Source organism: Pyrus communis, chromosome 1 (assembly GCF_041283825.1).
Source record: "Pyrus communis isolate YQ-2024b chromosome 1, ASM4128382v1, whole genome shotgun sequence".
NCBI classification, from domain to species: domain Eukaryota; kingdom Viridiplantae; phylum Streptophyta; class Magnoliopsida; order Rosales; family Rosaceae; genus Pyrus; species Pyrus communis.
Window position 1 is genome coordinate 15914161 of NC_142565.1, and position 17776 is coordinate 15931936.

At 38.6% G+C, this 17776-nt stretch overlaps 2 protein-coding genes and 1 pseudogene across 3 annotated transcripts; 2 read left to right on the forward strand and 1 right to left on the reverse strand.

Annotated features, from left to right (window-relative positions):
* Positions 1-1004: 1004 nt before the first annotated feature.
* Positions 1005-1679, reverse strand: LOC148699254 (uncharacterized; annotated as a pseudogene).
* A 3887-nt stretch (positions 1680-5566) lies between these two features.
* Positions 5567-11091, forward strand: HCC2 (Thioredoxin superfamily protein). Of its 2 annotated transcripts, none has more exons than XM_068459682.2 (7): positions 5567-5787; positions 6478-6613; positions 6795-6873; positions 9937-10137; positions 10227-10316; positions 10437-10569; positions 10654-11091. In XM_068459682.2, exons 1-7 carry the CDS (start codon positions 5717-5719, stop codon positions 10760-10762), a joined length of 819 nt encoding a protein of 272 aa, XP_068315783.2. In that variant the 5' UTR covers positions 5567-5716; the 3' UTR covers positions 10763-11091. The 2 variants fall into 2 exon arrangements, with proteins under 2 accessions (XP_068315783.2, XP_088555240.1); XM_088699114.1 differs by having other exon boundaries at positions 5570-5787; positions 10651-10972.
* A 779-nt stretch (positions 11092-11870) lies between these two features.
* Positions 11871-15074, forward strand: LOC137719540 (inactive TPR repeat-containing thioredoxin TTL3-like). The gene is made up of 5 exons (XM_068458579.2): positions 11871-13299; positions 13409-13604; positions 13817-13989; positions 14179-14512; positions 14641-15074. Exons 1-5 carry the CDS (start codon positions 12299-12301, stop codon positions 14761-14763), a joined length of 1827 nt encoding a protein of 608 aa, XP_068314680.2. The 5' UTR covers positions 11871-12298; the 3' UTR covers positions 14764-15074.
* Positions 15075-17776: the final 2702 nt, after the last annotated feature.

Below are 17776 nucleotides of genomic sequence, written 5' to 3' on the forward strand. Positions count from 1 at the left end.
ACACACTCTTGATCAAGATTGTTCGAAGCAAATTCAATTTATATGGTTCATCCAAACCTTCGACTACTATAAGGTGTGGCTTGCATCACAATCTCTTGCTCAATAGTGTGGAAGCAAAATTGGTATATGTTGTCTCTCCCACATTTCCAAATTTCTAATTTTCCCACAAAAAAAAAAAAAAAAAAGGAAGAAGAAAAGAAATTGGGAAATTCAACAACTTCAACAAATCTCAAAAGCTTTACACACTCTTTATCAAGATAGTGTGAAGCAAAATCAATTTATGGTGCCCAACAAAGCTTCAACACAAAAACTTCACCTACAAAGCTTCAACACCAAAGTTTCACTACAAAGGTTCAACTCTCAACTATAAAGCTTCAACACAAAAGTTTCAACACCAAAACTTCACCTACAAAACTTCACCCATTAAAAAATAAATAAATAAATAAATAAAAATTCAAAAATTCAAAAAAATAAGAAATAAAAAATAAAAAATAAAAAATTCGAAAATCCAAAAAAAAAAAAAAAAAAAAAAAGCCTAGGCCTTCCCTTCTTTGGGCCTAACAACTTTCATACCAAATATATATGAATGAAGAGTTTTAGGCAACCACTTATAAAGGAAAATGGTGAAGTTTTGTTTGGAAAATTGCCTACTAACAAGACACCTCCCTTAACCGGAGACTTTAGGGACTCCTACCATATACCACTACGCCTTGGTACTCAGAAATTTCGCTACTACTCAGTGCCTTGGATTTTTCAAGTCTCCAACCGAGAAGTTTTCCTCACTCAAGAAATTAAGGGAGCACTACTTCAACCTACAAGGTCCACCCACAAAGTTTCAACATGCAAACTTCAACAAAATAACAAATTCAAAGAACTTAGTGAAAGATACCTTAGTGTATTTAACACAACACGTTGAATGAAGTAAAGCTTATTTATTGATATCTTCGATAAATTACAAATACGTGCATACACATGAATCAAAACAAACAAACAGGAGGTTGCCTTCATAAAGGCTGCTCAGGAGAAGTCTCAACACTCGGCAAAGTCCCAGAAATAGGAGGCACCGGAGGGTGATTATTTGGAGCCTCAGTACTGGGTAGAACCCCATAAAGAGGAGGCACTAGAGGTTGATCATTTGGAGCTTCAGTATGTGGTACAGCCCCAGAGGACGAAGGCAACAAATGCCTTTCGAACAAACTCACAAACCTCTGATGATCATTTAAAATCTGACCCTCAGATTCCTGTAGCTGGTCAAGCTTTCTCTTCATGGTTGTAGCATAGCTATGTGCGAGCATGTGCAACTGTCTATTCTCGTGCTTAAGCCCTCTGATCTCCTATTTGAGACTTATCACTTCAGCCGCCAACGATTCAACTTGGCGGGTTCGAGCAAATAGGCGTTGGGCCATATTAAACACAAAACCTGTACATTGAACACTGAAAGCCAGAGAATCCTTAACAGCCAACTCATCGGATCGTTTGGAAAGTAGTATGTTGTCTTTGGGAGTAAGAAGATTCTTGGCCACCACCGCAGCGGTCATATCATTCTTCATCACAAAGTCCCCAATAGTAAAGGGACCAGTAGGAGATAAGAAGGATGGGCACCATATGTTATCTTGAGGAGACATGGCTACCTCTTCTACAGCATTCAGGTCTAAACGACGGTCAGAAGGGCCAGACATTCTCAGAAAAGATGAAGGAAAAAAATGAAGTACAGTAAGTCTCAGAAGTACGAAGATAAGAAAAAAAATTCCTACAAGCAATAACTTTCAAAACGGACTCCTTGAACTTAATTGGTGCTCCTATAAAAGAAAAAGCTAGATCTTCAATAGGGCTACTTGTTCAAAAATCGAAGAGGCACAACTCTCCAAATTTCGAGAAGCAGATTTCCTGGGTTAAAATTTATTAGTAATCTTCACACGCGGCATCAGTTCCTCGGATACCAAGGACAACTTTGCCAAAGAACTCTGACAAAGTTAAGATAGGTAAATGTTGAAGGCCCAGTTACCCTACTATTACCCACAAGGATAAAGGAATAGCACCACTGCTGATTATTGGAAAATCCTTATGTGTGTCAACCTCTGTGCTCCGTGGCAAAGCAGACTTGCAAAAATGCCCAACCTTTCTTCACATTTAAGAAAACACTCCCAACAGGATTGCTTGCCCAGAAATCAAAGAGGCACCGCTCTCTGAATCTCGAGAACCATATCCCCAACAAGATTGCCTGCTCAGAAATCGAAGAGGCACCGCTCCCTAAACTCCGAGAAGTCGGATTTCATTGGATAAAATTTGTCCACAATTCTCACACGCAACATCAGCTTTCTGGATACCACAGACCACTTTTTCAAAGTGCTCTGACAAAATTAAAACACGTGAACCTTGCAGCGACCACTACATTGCTTTGACCGAGAAGGGTAAAGGAACAGCATTACCACTCGTTGTTGGGACAATTCCTATATATGTCGACCTTCATCCTCCACAGCTAGGCAGACCTGCCAAACAAAAAAAAATGCTCAACCCTTCCCCACATCCGAAATGGCACTCCCAATCTAGCTTCTCGAAATACTCTGTTTTCTTCTCCTTCGATAATACCCATGCTAACCAGCCACATCAGAGCAAGAATATCTCATATCATCAGGGTTGAAAGCAAGAGTATCCCATATTATGCTTTTTCCCTGTCTTTTCCTTTGCCCTTGCTCTTACCTGCAGGACAAGGAGAAAGAATGCAATCAGTCGGAACCTAAAATCAAACTTCCGATCTAGAACTGATTGGCCTAGCATTGCTCTCGAGTATTCATCCTCAACTGTTGTCAAGGTCACGAATTCCTTCGGCAAATACCTCAGAACAGTTGGTACGATATTGGCTCTTTACACTGAAGCTGCCAAGCATTGATGAGTCACTGAGAAGTAGTGCTCAGAAGGACCATTTAAATGCAAAAGTTGCGCACCATTTCTACTATACAAAAGATTGAAGCAGAAGGTTCAACGACGAGCTAGAACAGATCACTACAGCACGACGCCCCTTCTTGTGGAACCGCACAATCCAGACGGAAGAGTCTAAGTCAAATCCAATCTCGGCATAATTGCTCTAATTGAAGAGATCGAGAAGTCTCAACAACCTGTTGCTAGCACCGTCGTCAAAGAACAAAGCTTCGCCATACCACATCTACTACTTTGTCAAACAGCAAAAGTATCTCATATCATCAAGATTGAGCATACTCCAGGTCTGACGGACTTGTTTTGACCCTCAAATTTTGGAGTCGGCTCGCTCCTTTGGAGGAAACCAGAAAACCCTCCAGCCCAGTTCAAGAATACACCTGTGGAAAGTCTAGTACAACAAAACACGTGTCGATTCGTCCGTCTTCTTCAAAAACAAGAGTACCTCATATCATCTCTTATCCCTGTTTCTTCTCTTTATCCTTTTTGCTGAATGAGAGACAAGGAGAATGAGTACAATCAGCCGAAATCCAAGATCAACCTACCGATCTGAGACTGATTGCTTGGAACCCTGATTGCTTACCTTGTTTGTCACCTCCTTCGGCAGATCTCCTTGCTTAGAGACTTGGGGGACTCCTACTATATGGTTTGTATCGCACTTGACCAAACCCGAAACTACAAGTAAGCTTCAACTGAAAATGATACATTACTTTGTGCGTCAACGCCAACCAAAGATACCACTTCTGAATGAAGGAAAAGTAGTTCCAAGAGAAGATGCCAATCTACTTACAAGACAGAGAACGCAAGTGAACACTTCAGTACTTGGAAGTTTCGTGATTACTCAATGGCTTGGATCTTGCAAGTCCCCAACTGAGGAGCTTTCCTCACTCGGGAACTTAGGGGAGCATTGTTTGTACCATACTTGACCAATCTCGAAACTACTAAGCACCGGTCAACAACATACCGTCAAGGACCCACAAGACTTTTCCTCCAGCCAGGAGGCTAATCACAACACGACACATATCGGTATCAGAAGCCAATCACAGCATGACACGTGTCGATATCAGAGGCCAATCACAACACGACACGTGTCAATGTCAGAACAAAGCTAGAAACTCTCTTCTATAAAAGGAGATCATTCTCCCCACAATAATCCCTAATGTCATTTGTACTAAACTATTCACTAGAACTCACTAAAAGAGAGCTTGAACTTATGTATTTGTGTAAACCCTTCACAACTAATGAGAACTTCTCTACTCCGTGGACGTAGCCAATCTGGGTGAACCACGTACATCTTGTGTTATTTGCTTCCCTATCTCTATACATTTACATACTTATCCACACTAATGACCAGAGCAATCTAGCGAATGTCACAAACTTGACACTTTATGTTGTACCAAAGTCCTCGCCGATTTTGTGCATCAACAATTTAAAAAGGACTGAACTGGAGCTTGCATAACATTCTCTTGGAAAATTCAAGTCTATGAAATGATCTCTTGGATCCCAAGTCCATGGATGGGTTGTGGTAGCAGAAAGAAAAAAAACAAAAGCCATGGAAATGCTAGTCCTATACGACATATGCAATTATAGAGGGGCAAATGACGCCTCTTTGAAAAAGAAAAAAACAGATTCAATTAGATATGTTATTTTATAAAGGGAATGAGTGTAAAGATAATTTTACACTTTGAATTAGGTTTAAAAGGATAGTTTAGGTAATAAATTTGAGTTTAAAGAGATCCCACATCGTCCAGGAGAGTGGATCTTGTAAGCCTTATATGTATATTTTCATCTCTACCTAACACGAGGCCTTTTGGGAACTCATTGGCTTCGGAGTTCAACGGAACTCTGAAGTTAAGCGAGTTCGCGCGGGAGCAATCTCAAGATGGGTGATCCATTGAGAAGTTCTCGTGTAAGTTCCCAAAAACAAAACCGTGAGGACGTGGTCCGGGCCCAAAGCGGTTAATATCGTGCTATAGTCGAGTCGAGCCCAGGATGTGGTGGGGGGCCGGGCCGGGATGTGACAATTTGCTATCAGAGCCAATCCCTGGCCGGATGTGTGCCGACAAGGACGTCGGGCCCCAAAGGGGGGTGGATTGTGACATCCCACATCGCACAGGGGAGTGGATCATGTAAGCCTTATATGTATATTCCTATCTCCACCTAGCACGAGACCTTTTGGGAGCTCACTGGTTTCGGAGTTTAACGAAACTCCGAAGTTAAGCGAGTTCGCACGAGAGCAATTCCATAATGGGTGACCCATTCAGAAGTTCTCGTGTGAGTTCCCATAAACAAAACCGTGAGGGCGTGGTCGGGGCCCAAAGCGGACAATATCATGTTACGGTGGAGTCGAGCTCGAAATGTGATAATAAGGATAAAGTGAGTAAATTAGGTGTAGAAAGAAGTAGATGGACTCAAATAAAATTTCCCTATTTCTTATTATTAATCAATGCATTGTGTTTGGTAAGCTATGCGATTGGGATGTCTGTGGGCTTGGAGTGCAATCCAAGGGTTTACCCAAAAAAATAAAAAAATAAAAAAAATAAAAAAGATGATGTGGGGCTGATAATTTATCTTTCCAACAAGTTTCATAAAAATAAATAAATAAATAAATAAATAATAAAAACATTTCCATAGAGGGCAATTTTGCAGACGGAGGGAAAAAGAGCCCGTGCTATGCCTGTTGGACTCTCGGGGTTTTGTGTCATGATACAAAATCGAAATGGGTTTTCGCTCAAATCAGCCATCCACCAAAAATTCACCGAAGAAGTTTTCCTAGAAAATCATGCCCTTTCCTCGGTTCTTTTTCTTCTCGTCCAAACAACGCTCACTGGAGGCTCTCAATCTAATTCGGAGGTACTCACTCCACGACCCCTTTGAGATTTCTTTACTGGTAGAATTTAATTCATGTCAGTACTCTTGAATCGCTGGAATTCAATCTTTATTTTGGAATCACTCCTTTTCAATTTCACCGAATTGGGTTTTTGATAAGCAGACTAGATTATATGTTGATAAATTTTTATAAATGTTTGCGTTCATATATACGCACATAAGTGTATCATTTTAAATTACATCCCAAATGTCTGTTGTTGAAAGATGCTTGGAGTAGTAGTATATGTGTTCTTATAACCTTTTTCTTGCAAATTGGTTTTGCAATGGCAAGTTCTATGTTTGGTTTTAGAACGGTTTTCACTACAACCCGAATGTGTTAATTTGAAAGATAAAATGCGTCAACTATGTGATATTTGGTTAGGTTTCAGTACATTGTCTTTTACAAGTGGATGATTTTATTGGATTTTTGACCATTAACTTGATGTGGGTTTTTTGGGGTTTTATGTTTCATCCCACTATTGAGCACATTGGGGTTTTGAATTGAAGAACGTAAAATTCCAAATGGATTTTTGTCGGTTATATGTGAAGTGGAATTCACCATTCTGGCAAGCATAAATCTACATTCTAATCCCCATTTGGAGATACCGCTCAAAGTTCTGTTTCATGTTTCCTTTAGCATTTGAGTTTTGACTAAATCGCTTGTGCTTGCTATAGGTCTGGCTTCTCTAAGAAAATTCAGTCACGTAATTATGCCAAGTCATCGAACCATGCTAATGGGAAGACAGATGTTAGACCTCCTATGAATGTAGAAACACCACCGGCTTCTCGCTCATGGGGCACCTATGTTATTGTATGCAGCCTCCACCTTTATGTTCTCTTATCAGTGTTATTATCTACATCTTCTTGCTTTCAGATGTAGTGAAAAATGAGCATCTGTCTCATGCTTTTCCGGGATTGAGTTCCCTTTATTTAATGTAAACAGATTGTCTCTAACCTCTATTGATATTGTTCATAATATACTTTTTCTGCAGCCGGTTGCTGGTATACTAGGATTTGCTGGTATCGCAACTTTCATTCGCTATAACGATGAGAGGAGAGTAACTTTGAAAGGTACAGTTTCGGCCTGTGATATTGCTATGTAACTGTGTTTGGTTTGAAGAAGTTGGAATACATTTACCTAGTTATGTGGCCTTTTTATATAATTTTGTTTTCTTGTTCTTCCTCCGTATTTGTTCCATTAAGTGGAATCCAATCATTTGTTGGTATAAAATGGTATTTAAGTTAAATGGCTAATTTTATCTGTCAAAGATAGCTCATTTCAGCAACTTAAGAGTCTTTGCTTCTGACTGTAAAAGCGTTCGAAGTTTTTAAGGGATTATTTGATGTTAGCCTTGACGTGTGAAATACAAGAGGTTTCATGATGAATGTATACCTCCAATCTGAAATCTCTAGGATATTGGTTATAAAATCATTTATCTAGTGAAATTAGACTGTTTATGTGAAGTGTTACTGGTTTGGCCATCTGCCATTTTCTTTTGAGATAAATCATTAATGTCTGTTTTGTACATTAGTTGGAAAATGTTTAATAGGATTTCTTGGTTTTAAATGTAAACAAAACTTGCGGCACATATGTCATGTTGAACCCTCAGTTAGGATTTATTTTGGGCGTAGACAAATTGTTCTTCATGCAGGACTACATCTTTTGTTCCTTTTCTTCATTTAATAGCTTTTGCATTATGAATGAGTAACATAAATAATTTTGTCTTGTGAACTTGTTGTTATGTTTGACAATACAGGATAGGAATGGTTGGTATGACAGTTTAATAATGGCTGAATGAGTTTATATTGTTTGTAATACTAAGTTTGGTGATTTTCTTGTGCTAATCTGCAATGGCTTGGGTTTGGATTGACTGACAGCCATATTAAACACTACTACTGATAACTGAAATGGAACCCTAAAAGTGATACAAGTGGTATGAAGGAAAACAATGAAAACCTCGGTACTTTTATGTTCTATCTTCATAGCTTCATTTTCCACTCGAGAAAACTTAGAGTGACATACAGGTGATGGCATAATTACGTATGAGGAGTGAGGCCTAATCTTGTCATGGTATTCGGTATTCTCTAAGGTAATTGGCACCCCAAGATTTATCCTACCTGAGTTTTTGCTGTAACTAGTCTGTGTCAGGCTATAAAACATGATGGCTTGCAGCGTTGCAGCGTATTATCATGTACAGGGACTAATGGGTTAGTGTATGGGTTCTCGATTTGTGCAAATTACTTGTGGGGAGGGAAATAGGCGCCCAAGCAAGCAGGTCTTACATTAAGCATGAGATATTGTTACTAGGTTGAGAAATTCGTTGGAGTAAGGCCTAGAGTTACTGCAGCCAATGTTTAGGTATTATTAGAAAATGGTAATTATGTGTTAAGTTATGATTTTGAAGGGTAAATTAAATGCCTTCCCGCAAACTTTGTTTCAGGCCAAGTTTGGAATATTGTGATCAGTTACTTATATCTATGCAAATCATTTTTTAATCAGTTACAACATTTGGAGAGAGGATTTGGACTTGGAACCTGTTTAGAGGAGAGGTGTGGATACCAATTGGGTTATACCGTAATCAAAATCAATAGGAAGCGAAACAGAATATAGGGTAATCGGCCCTTTATGCTCTCAGCTATTACAGTAGTGTCAAATTACCCACCAGACATTTTTTCCCCCAGCCAATTTAGGACCTGAAATATATAAAATGGTAAATCTAGGACACACCGTCAGATTCCTTGCAATTCCATCCAAGATGTTGTCAAATAAAGTCAGGTGACCTATCTTCGAAGTTGTCATTTATCGCAGATGTTTTACAACCCCCATGTACCATTACAGAAGGTTCAAGCCTCCTCAATTGGAATCACTTGAAAAACAAGGCAGCTTCCTCAGTTATCCGAGCTTGGGGTTCCTCTGTTATGTAGCCACTTCGTAGCTCTGTTTGTCTTTGCACCCAAATTTAACGGGAGATAACAGAGAAAAAAGAAAGAATACCAATATTTAAGAATCCCCCTATCACTTGCCCAACATCTCTATTCCCTAACAGAGTACCCCTACCCCAGATTATATTATCTGAAAATTCAATGGGGTACTTGATGACCCAATTCCATATCAGTTTCTACGTTCAATAGCTGTGCTGGGTGGAAAATATTACAAATCAGACTTGTAGACAAGTCTGAGCTCATTGATTTGGACAAGGAATACTTCGCCAACACTGCTTAAGTGAAACTTCAAAACCCAAAGACGTAAAAAAGTTTGATTTTATGGCAATCTTGAATATGCTTTTGGACAATAAGAGGGCAACGATGTAGCTGGTTTGGTTTGGATGTGTGCACTCGGTTGGAGGTTTGGAAATTGGTAGGGACAAATTTGATTGAAATGGAGGAAGTGGGCTGACGATGATGGATGATGTGATTTTCGTTTTGCAATTGTTCTCTTGGAGAAATTCCGATGGAGGAGGCTTGATCTTTATGCAGTCTGATCGATCTCTGTACTGTATGGGGCTGCAAGGGTTGTAGAATATCTGACTAAGCTGCCCTCAAAAGTGAGTCGCGTGGTGGATACATGAATCTACTTGATGCTAGCTTGGATGGAATTGCTAGGAATGTGACGTGTCCTAGATTGACCATTTTAATAAATTTGAGATCATAAATTGGCTGAATAAAAGTCTTGAGGGGTAAATTGACACTTAATAGTTCAGGGAGCAAAAATCTGATTACCCAAGATTATAATATCTTTCCATATGAGGTTCATGTGCATCTCACCCATTCAATATCTACTCATTTGGTATAACTTCAACTTTGTCTGAAATCTTATGAGAAATTCATAATAAATTTAGTTCCTCATTGAACTCTGTGTGAGAATGTGAGGACAAAGTCCTACTACATTGGTGAAGGATCAAACCATGCAAGGGCTTCTAAGGAGTTGGGCTACTCCGCATATTGCCAATTGGTTTTATGGTGGAACCTCAACTTTCTTCACTCTGTTATCCCCATGTTAAAAGAACATCTAGCTTCCCTATTTGAAAACTTAATGGCTCTTCAAGTTTGTTCCTGATTGAATTGATATAGAAAGGACTGTTTATTTCATAAGGCCAAGTGATAATCCCTTTTCTTATTTTTCCTTCTGAGCAGGCCAGGGTAACAACCAGTGCATGAACAATGTCAGGGGCCCGATAATCGGTGGTCCATTCACTTTAGTAGACACAGAGAATCACACTGTCACTGAACGGAATCTATTAGGAAACTGGGTTCTTCTCTACTTTGGATATACTTCTTCTCCTGATGTTGGACCGGAGCAAATCCAGATGATGGCCAAGACGATAAACATATTAGGTTTGCGACGCTTGTTAACATTTCATATGTGAACACAATTTTGAGGTTTGATTACTGATGCGCTTCGTTCTCTTTTTTGCTTTCATAAGAGTCGAGATATAATTTGAAGGGTCTACCGGTATTTGTTACACTTGATCCAGAACGTGACAACCCTTCTCATCTTCGTGCCTACCTCAAAGGTCCAAATTCTTCTACAGCCCAGTTTGTAATTTTATATTCAAATTGTTTATACACAGATGGTTTAGTTAATATCTCCTTTTGGCTTCCCCACCCACCTCACTCAAAGTTTTCATGGACAGAGTTTGATTCAAGGATTGTGGGGTTAACTGGACCTGTATCAGCTATAAGGCAGATAGCTCAGGAATACCGTGCTTATTTTAAGAAGGTTGAAGAAGACGGAGATGACTATCTCGTTGAGTCTTCCCACAACATGTGAGCCACTAGCTTAAATCTTTTCCTTTTCAAGTTTTCTGGTTATTAGCTTATAGTGGCTGTAATTTGTATTGAAACAAGCAGGTATTTGATGAACCCAAACATGGAAGTCGTTAGATGCTTTGGTGTAGAGTACAATGCAGAAGAACTGTCGGAAGCAATAGTAAAGGAACTGAAAAGAACCTCAACTTAAGAGCCGAAAGGTTTTGCAAGGCGTAATGGAGATTTTACATTCCTCCCATCCTTCATTCTCTCTCTCTTAGGCATACATATCACAGAATTTGATCGCCACTCTTGATTAGGTAGCAGTTTAGAACTTTCACAGTTTCTTGGTTCAGAATTTTTTTGTTTTTGTTTTTGTTTTTGTTTTTTAATGCTACCTCAAATTCGGTTCATTTCTTAACTTCATTGGTTGTAGACAAGAACATGTAACTTTCTTTTCTCAAATTGTTGGGTGATCGAGTCCTTATTACTTGCAATGATGAGACATGTTATAGGCAATTAAAACGTCTATGGGTCCAATCCGTTGTTTGATGGTATTGAATGTAATTTTGGTTATGTTACCCAACCTCACACGGGTTACAAGCCAATCTGCACAACGCAAAGTCGGTACCTCGTGCACCTTGACCTTGTTCTCGAGTTTGAAATCACTCTGGCGATTACTTGCGGCTGCTTCAACTTCTGTCGAGAGACTTCGTTAGCAACTCGGAGGACCTGAAGCGAGTCTTTCGTGTTATGCGCGACGTGGTGGAGAGATCGAAAAGGAGACAGAGCTGGTGTCTGGATTTTGAGTGCCTTGAATAACAACACCAATGTAGCACCACTTAACTAGGTTTGCTTGCTCTCATTTAAATCTGCCTAAACCAAACCAAGTTTTGAGCCCATACGTTCATGAGTTGAAGAATGATTTTCATATCATCTCTTGTTTCACATTTTATGCTTTTTGTTTTTCCTGCTAACGTGTATTTATACATTTATTAAGTAATATTCGGAACTTATCTGATTTATAAAAATAAAGATTCGAACTTGAGTGCAAAGAAACAATGCGCTGCACGATATACACACATTTAAGTTTGGGTCCTACGTGGGATGTTGAAACCAACAGAGACAAGCCAAGCTCAAAGGAAATGAAGGCAATGACAGATTGACATTAGGTTGTGGTGACTGGTGAGTCAGTCTGAGCTGTGCTTTCGTTTCTAAAAATCTAGAGATCGTCATTTAACGCAAGACCGGGTCTTCTGCTTCCACCTCTGCACCGCACCAGAGAACAAAAAACACAAAAGAAAACGTGAAGAAAAAGGAACATAACAAAAAACAAATCCAGAAACAGAAACTCAAAAAATAAAAACCAGAACAAGATTCAACACCAGCTATTACAGTCTATGTTTTTTTTTTTTTTATTTTGTAAATTTTTATTTTATACAAGAACAAACCCGTAAACTGTTATTCTCTTTTCCTGCCCCTGATTAGCTAATGATGCAATCCATTTTCGTCTCTCTTGCACAGAGCAGAGAGAAATCAAGGAGGCATTGTTTCTAGATTCGCAGGCAGATGGCCACTCAGCTCCAGGAGGCCATGCACATAATCTCCTGCTTCCTCTCTCATTTTTTTATTCATTTTTAATCCTTTTTTTTTTTTTTTTTTCATGCACTTGATGTTCTTCTCTTGGTTTTGTTACGTCACACCATGCGCAAATTTGATCAGGGTGAGAGATAGCAATTAATAAAAAATGGGAGACTCGCCGGAGAAGAAATCAGGTTGCGGCATCTTGAGTGCTGTTTTTGGGCGGAATAGTTTCTGGCCGAGAAGAACAACTTCTACGGCTTCTCTTCCGGTATCCAACAACAACAATGCCACGTTAGTTAAAACACCAAGCACTCCCAATTCCAAACGGCGTCGTGGTGGCTCCGATGAGGCTTCCTTCCTTGATTCATCAAGCAATGTACCATCAGATCATTCATCGAAACCAATCACGAAGCCTTCCCAGTATAGTAATAGGGCACCCCCTATACAACAGCAGCAGCAGCAGCAGCAACAACAACAACAGCAGCAACAACAACAACAACAACAACAACAACACCACCACCAGCAACACCACCAACAAAAAATGGCGCCAAGCCAAGGTTATGTGAACCAAGGCCGAAGAGTTCCAAAGGAGGCGGTTGGCATATCTGGGGAGCTTGAGAGCATGATTACTGATCATCAAAAATCAAAAGGGAGTAGTAGCCTTGTTAGGGCTTCATCCAGCAATGTTATGCTTTTCGGAAATTTGGGTAACTTGAGACAACCTGGTTGCGGTGGTGGTGGAGGCGGCGGAAATGCAAGCCCGTATAATGTTCTTGATTATCTTCCAAAGACTGCTAGAGAGGAAGCTCCAATGCCGACTCATGTAAACGTGGGGAAGACAAGTACTGCTAGGGAAGAGAAGAGACGAAGTGAGCCGGAACCACCTGCTTCCTTATGTCGCGCATTGTCTACTAGAATGGACCCCGAAACATTGAAGATCATGGGCAATGAAGATTACAAGAACGGAAGATTTGCAGAAGCATTGGCTTTGTATGATGCTGCAATTTCTATTGACCCCAATAAGGCTTCTTATAGGAGCAACAAGAGTGCCGCATTAACCGCTCTAGGTGAAATTCTTGAGGCAGTTTTTGAGTGCAGAGAAGCCATACGGATTGAACCCCACTATCATAGGGCTCATCATCGTCTGGCAACATTATATCTTAGGTACAGCATAAAATTCCACATGTCAGCTTCATTTTGGAGTTGCAACTTTTGTCTTTAAAATTCTGTTACGCCTAGTTGTTCTTAAAATTAATGTGTTATGTACATATAGATTAGGGGAAGCAGAAAAAGCTTTGTATCACTACAAGCATGCTGGACCAGAGGCTGATCAAGAGGACATTGCTAAAGTAAAAACTCTTCAGGCCTGCCTGAACAAGTGCACAGAGGCTCGTAGGTTAAGAGATTGGAACACCCTCATAAAGGAATCCCAAAGCGTTATATTAGCCGGTGCAGATTCAGCGCCCCAGGTCAGACATAAAATTATCAAATTCCAGTCTCATCGTCACTAGAATTGCTTCTCTCTTATTCTCTAGTAGATGTCCCTTGAATAAGTCTATAAGAATTTGTTTCTCAACTTTACCTGAAAATGTGATGCATCTCGAAAGTTTCTTTCAAATGTAGAAAAAAAAAATGTCTTGTGGATTGACTAATATTGATTTCATTTTTACACTCCACGAAGATATATGCTTTGCAAGCGGAGGCCTTGTTGAAGCTCAGTAGGCACAAGGAAGCAGATGAAGCATTATCCAGGGGTCCAAATTTTGATGTTGATGCCTGCACCAAATTCTTCGGCCCAATTGGTAACGCGAATTTGTTAGCAACACGAGCTCAGGTGGACATGGTTGCTGGCAGGTAGTGTATTTTATATCTTTATAGTAGCTGTTTTAGTTACGATTATGCTAATCCTTATGCAGTCTCCAAAGGAAGAACGTTCATAAAAAAGAAATTAAGAAAAAGGAAATATCATTGGAAACACATACATTAAGCTTTTTCTTAATTTGGTCAAATAATTTTTTTATTTGTTTTGCAATGGTTTGGCAGATTGGATGATGCATTAGAGGCAGCTCAACGAGCATCACAGCTTGACTCAAACAACAGGGAAGCAAACATGGTCATGAGAAAGGCTCGAGCTGTTGTGGTAGCTCGATCAAAAGGCAACGAGCTTTTCAAGACAGCAAGGTTCTCAGAGGCATGTGCTGCATACGGGGAGGGACTTGAGCACGATCCTTATAACTCGGTGTTATTATGCAACCGTGCTGCTTGTCGTTCAAAACTTGGCCAATTAGATAAAGCAATTGAGGACTGTACAGCTGCCCTTAATGTCCGCCCATCTTACAGCAAGGCTAGATTAAGAAGAGCAGATTGCAATGCTAAGGTGACCACTGTACTCATTCATATATCCACATCTTTCCTGTAAAAAACAATTTTCAAGTTGTTCATATTGTTGCTCTTTCATTATGTTACTAGTGAGTTGTAATGTTTATATGTTGACGTACCAAGCAGTTGAAAAAATGGGAAGCTTCAATACAAGACTATGAGATTTTGATAAAGGAAGCACCAGAGGATGAGGAGGTAAACTGTGCTTTGTCTGAGGCGCGGGTGCAGCTCAGAAAACAGCGAGGCTAACAAGAGAGCTTAGACGTGGACAATGGAAACAAGCCAATGCAACTAAATTAGAACGCAATAGCCATGAAAGAAAGTTGCCCTTCTGCAATTGGATGGCTCTTGGAGCTCAAGAAGAGACACAGAACTTATGAGTGGTAGGAAAAAAAACAAAAGATGATTTTTCAAATAGGGGACTGAAAGTGGCAATTCATACAATGTACACAGATACGTGACCCAATTTTCTTTTATGTATAGTTGTATTTGTGCAATTCTTTCTGGGAAATGTATTTGATATTGCTTATAAAAGCTGTCAAAAAAGTACTTGGGAGAAACCTTGAATTCTTTGTTTCTGCAAGCCGAAATGTTTCCCTCATTACCGATGTTGCACCGATATGGATACTATAAGATTCGTACTTTGCTACTCTTAATTTTTTAGAAAAGCTAATAAAAAAATTTTCAAAATTTTGTGTTTTAACAAAAAATCATGTAATAACTTTATTTAATGGTTAGTAGAAAGCCCAATATTAAATCAATCCAAATAAAATGACCCAACCAAAATAACATAATAATTTCTCAATTTTACTATGACGCTTTTAGGTTACGTAAGTTTTGTTTTTTTTTTTTAGTTTAGTTATGTCTACAAATAGAGTTATAAAGACCATGTGTTTGAAAATTTTCAAATACCCCATTAGTTTTAGGCCAAATTAGATAAATGATCTCTGTGATCATAAGATATTCGAAAGATAGTTATTGTGCAAAAAAAAACTCAGATTTAAACCCCTGTGGTGTACTCCATTAGTAAATTTAGTCCAAAAATGATTTTTCCATTAACTATTTGTTAATACATGGATAAAATTGTACTTTGACATATGCACCTTCTTATTCCTCGTCTTTATATTGTCCAATGTATAAGAACAAGGTCTGTAATTTGTACTTTCACAACACCATGTCCGAGAAGTATGGATAAGAAGAAAGTCTGTAATTTGTATTTGTACAACACCATGTCTGATTCAAATTCAATCAGCATAAACTTGCCAGCACAAATGTCATGTTAGTTTGTTTCAAATTATCTTGTCAATCGTTGTATCGCAATCACAAACAAATTAAGAGGTCTCCGATTCCAACTCCGGTATCTACCATTACAAAACTAGAACACAAAATCGAACCGAACGAAAATCATCATAACAGTTTTTGAATAAATTTCGATTTATTCGAAACAAATCAAAGCTTCCTCCCAGAAATGTAATTTCTTTTCAATTCTCCACAACTTCATTAGAAAATTAAAGCAACAAGCACAGGGATTTAAATCCGAATTTTTTTAGCACATGAGCTATCTTCCAAATACCTTATGACCACAGGGATCATTTATCTGATTTGGCCTTAGTTTTAAACCAAATGCAAACCACGTTTCCTTCCCACTCAAGAGTTAATGCCCCATGTGGGGTCCCACCATTAACTTGTTTAAAAAATTAACTAGCCTTTTCTCATGTGCATGCGAGAGGCCTTTTTAGGGGCGCTACGTGCCCCTTAAAGACGGGGTTTGCTTGCTTTAATTATGTTTCTTACTGTTTAACATTGTTGTTTCGTAAGAAATTGTTTTATGAATTGTGCATGCGAGAGAGGCTTTTACCTATTATTGATAAGTCCCCCCTAAGATGTGGATACTCTCTCACACACCGCAGTGCCTTTACCTGTCTTCTCTAACATTACCTTCGCAAGCATGTTATATTAACTTATTTTCTTTAATATTACCTTCACAAGCATGTTCCTAACCCTTTGAGACTATGGATCTTGAGATGCATCGAAGTTTCAAATAATGAGAAGATATGAGACATTTACAAACATTTAACAAACAGTATTGTATATATTTACCATGAACATAGTACCAACATAAACTTACACCTTAATCCATGTGATAAGTAGTATTTTACAATACAAAGCTATCAATCTCATTGTTTATTTGAACCATCTCTCCATAATTGTTTCCTGTACAAATTTGTGGATGATCCTGCAATTGAAAAACCCAAATGTGTCGTAAAAACAACCAAGAGAAAACAGAAGCTAAAAGAAATCACACTAAAAAAAAAAATCAATTGAAATTAAGCAATCATTGTGCACTTGATTGACCCTAAAGTGACGTACAAATGCCAATTGCCAAAAAATTTAAGAAACCATTTTGAAATTAAACATACATTGTTGTAGTCAGAAAAAACCTCAAATGTGCAGTATAATTGAATTAACTCCAAACAATTGAAGTAAATTGTTAGGTAAGGTAAATGGAGGGAATTAAAGAATGCCAAAACCACAATAACTTCATATTACATTAACATTTTGACTAATATGTTATAAGCACAACCAACTCATCCATATTAAGAACCCAACAGAGTTAGAAACCAAATGATGCAATCTGCCAATTAATTGTTTCATGCATCATCTTGTGAACGAAAGGAAAGATATGAAAAGAAAATAAATTCAACAAAACTGGAAAAATGAAGAGAAGAAATTCCACTTATGAAAGGTGGTTAGATAAAAAAACCAAAATGAATCAAAAGTAGAAGAATTTCCACAACCAACCTGCGTATTTATCCTATACAGCATTCGTTGTCAAACTCTTCAGTCAAAGCTCTCCACATTGCTTCTATCTGTGAGATGAATACGACAAACATCTGAGGTTGAATTAGTGAATCTCAAATACACTGGAAAAGAGAAAATGCAGACCACATCTTGATCAACAAAATTAGAGAAAATGGCGGATAAAAAACAGAAAGTGAAATCAATTCTGTACTCATGATAAGTTTATATTTATATATATTTTACATCAAATTCACTTGTCTTTTCTTAGTTGGTTCCTTTTATTTTTTGAGCTATTTACTTTGTTTTTGTGTTTTGTGGGATTTGTCAAGCAAAGAAAAAAAAATAGCACAAGTAGAATTTTAACTAACAAATTCATCTAAACTGTCTATGCAGGTCAGCTGACTTTGGAAGCAAGTTGCAAACAGCTCAGAATGAGTTAGAGAAGCCTTATATGCTTGGA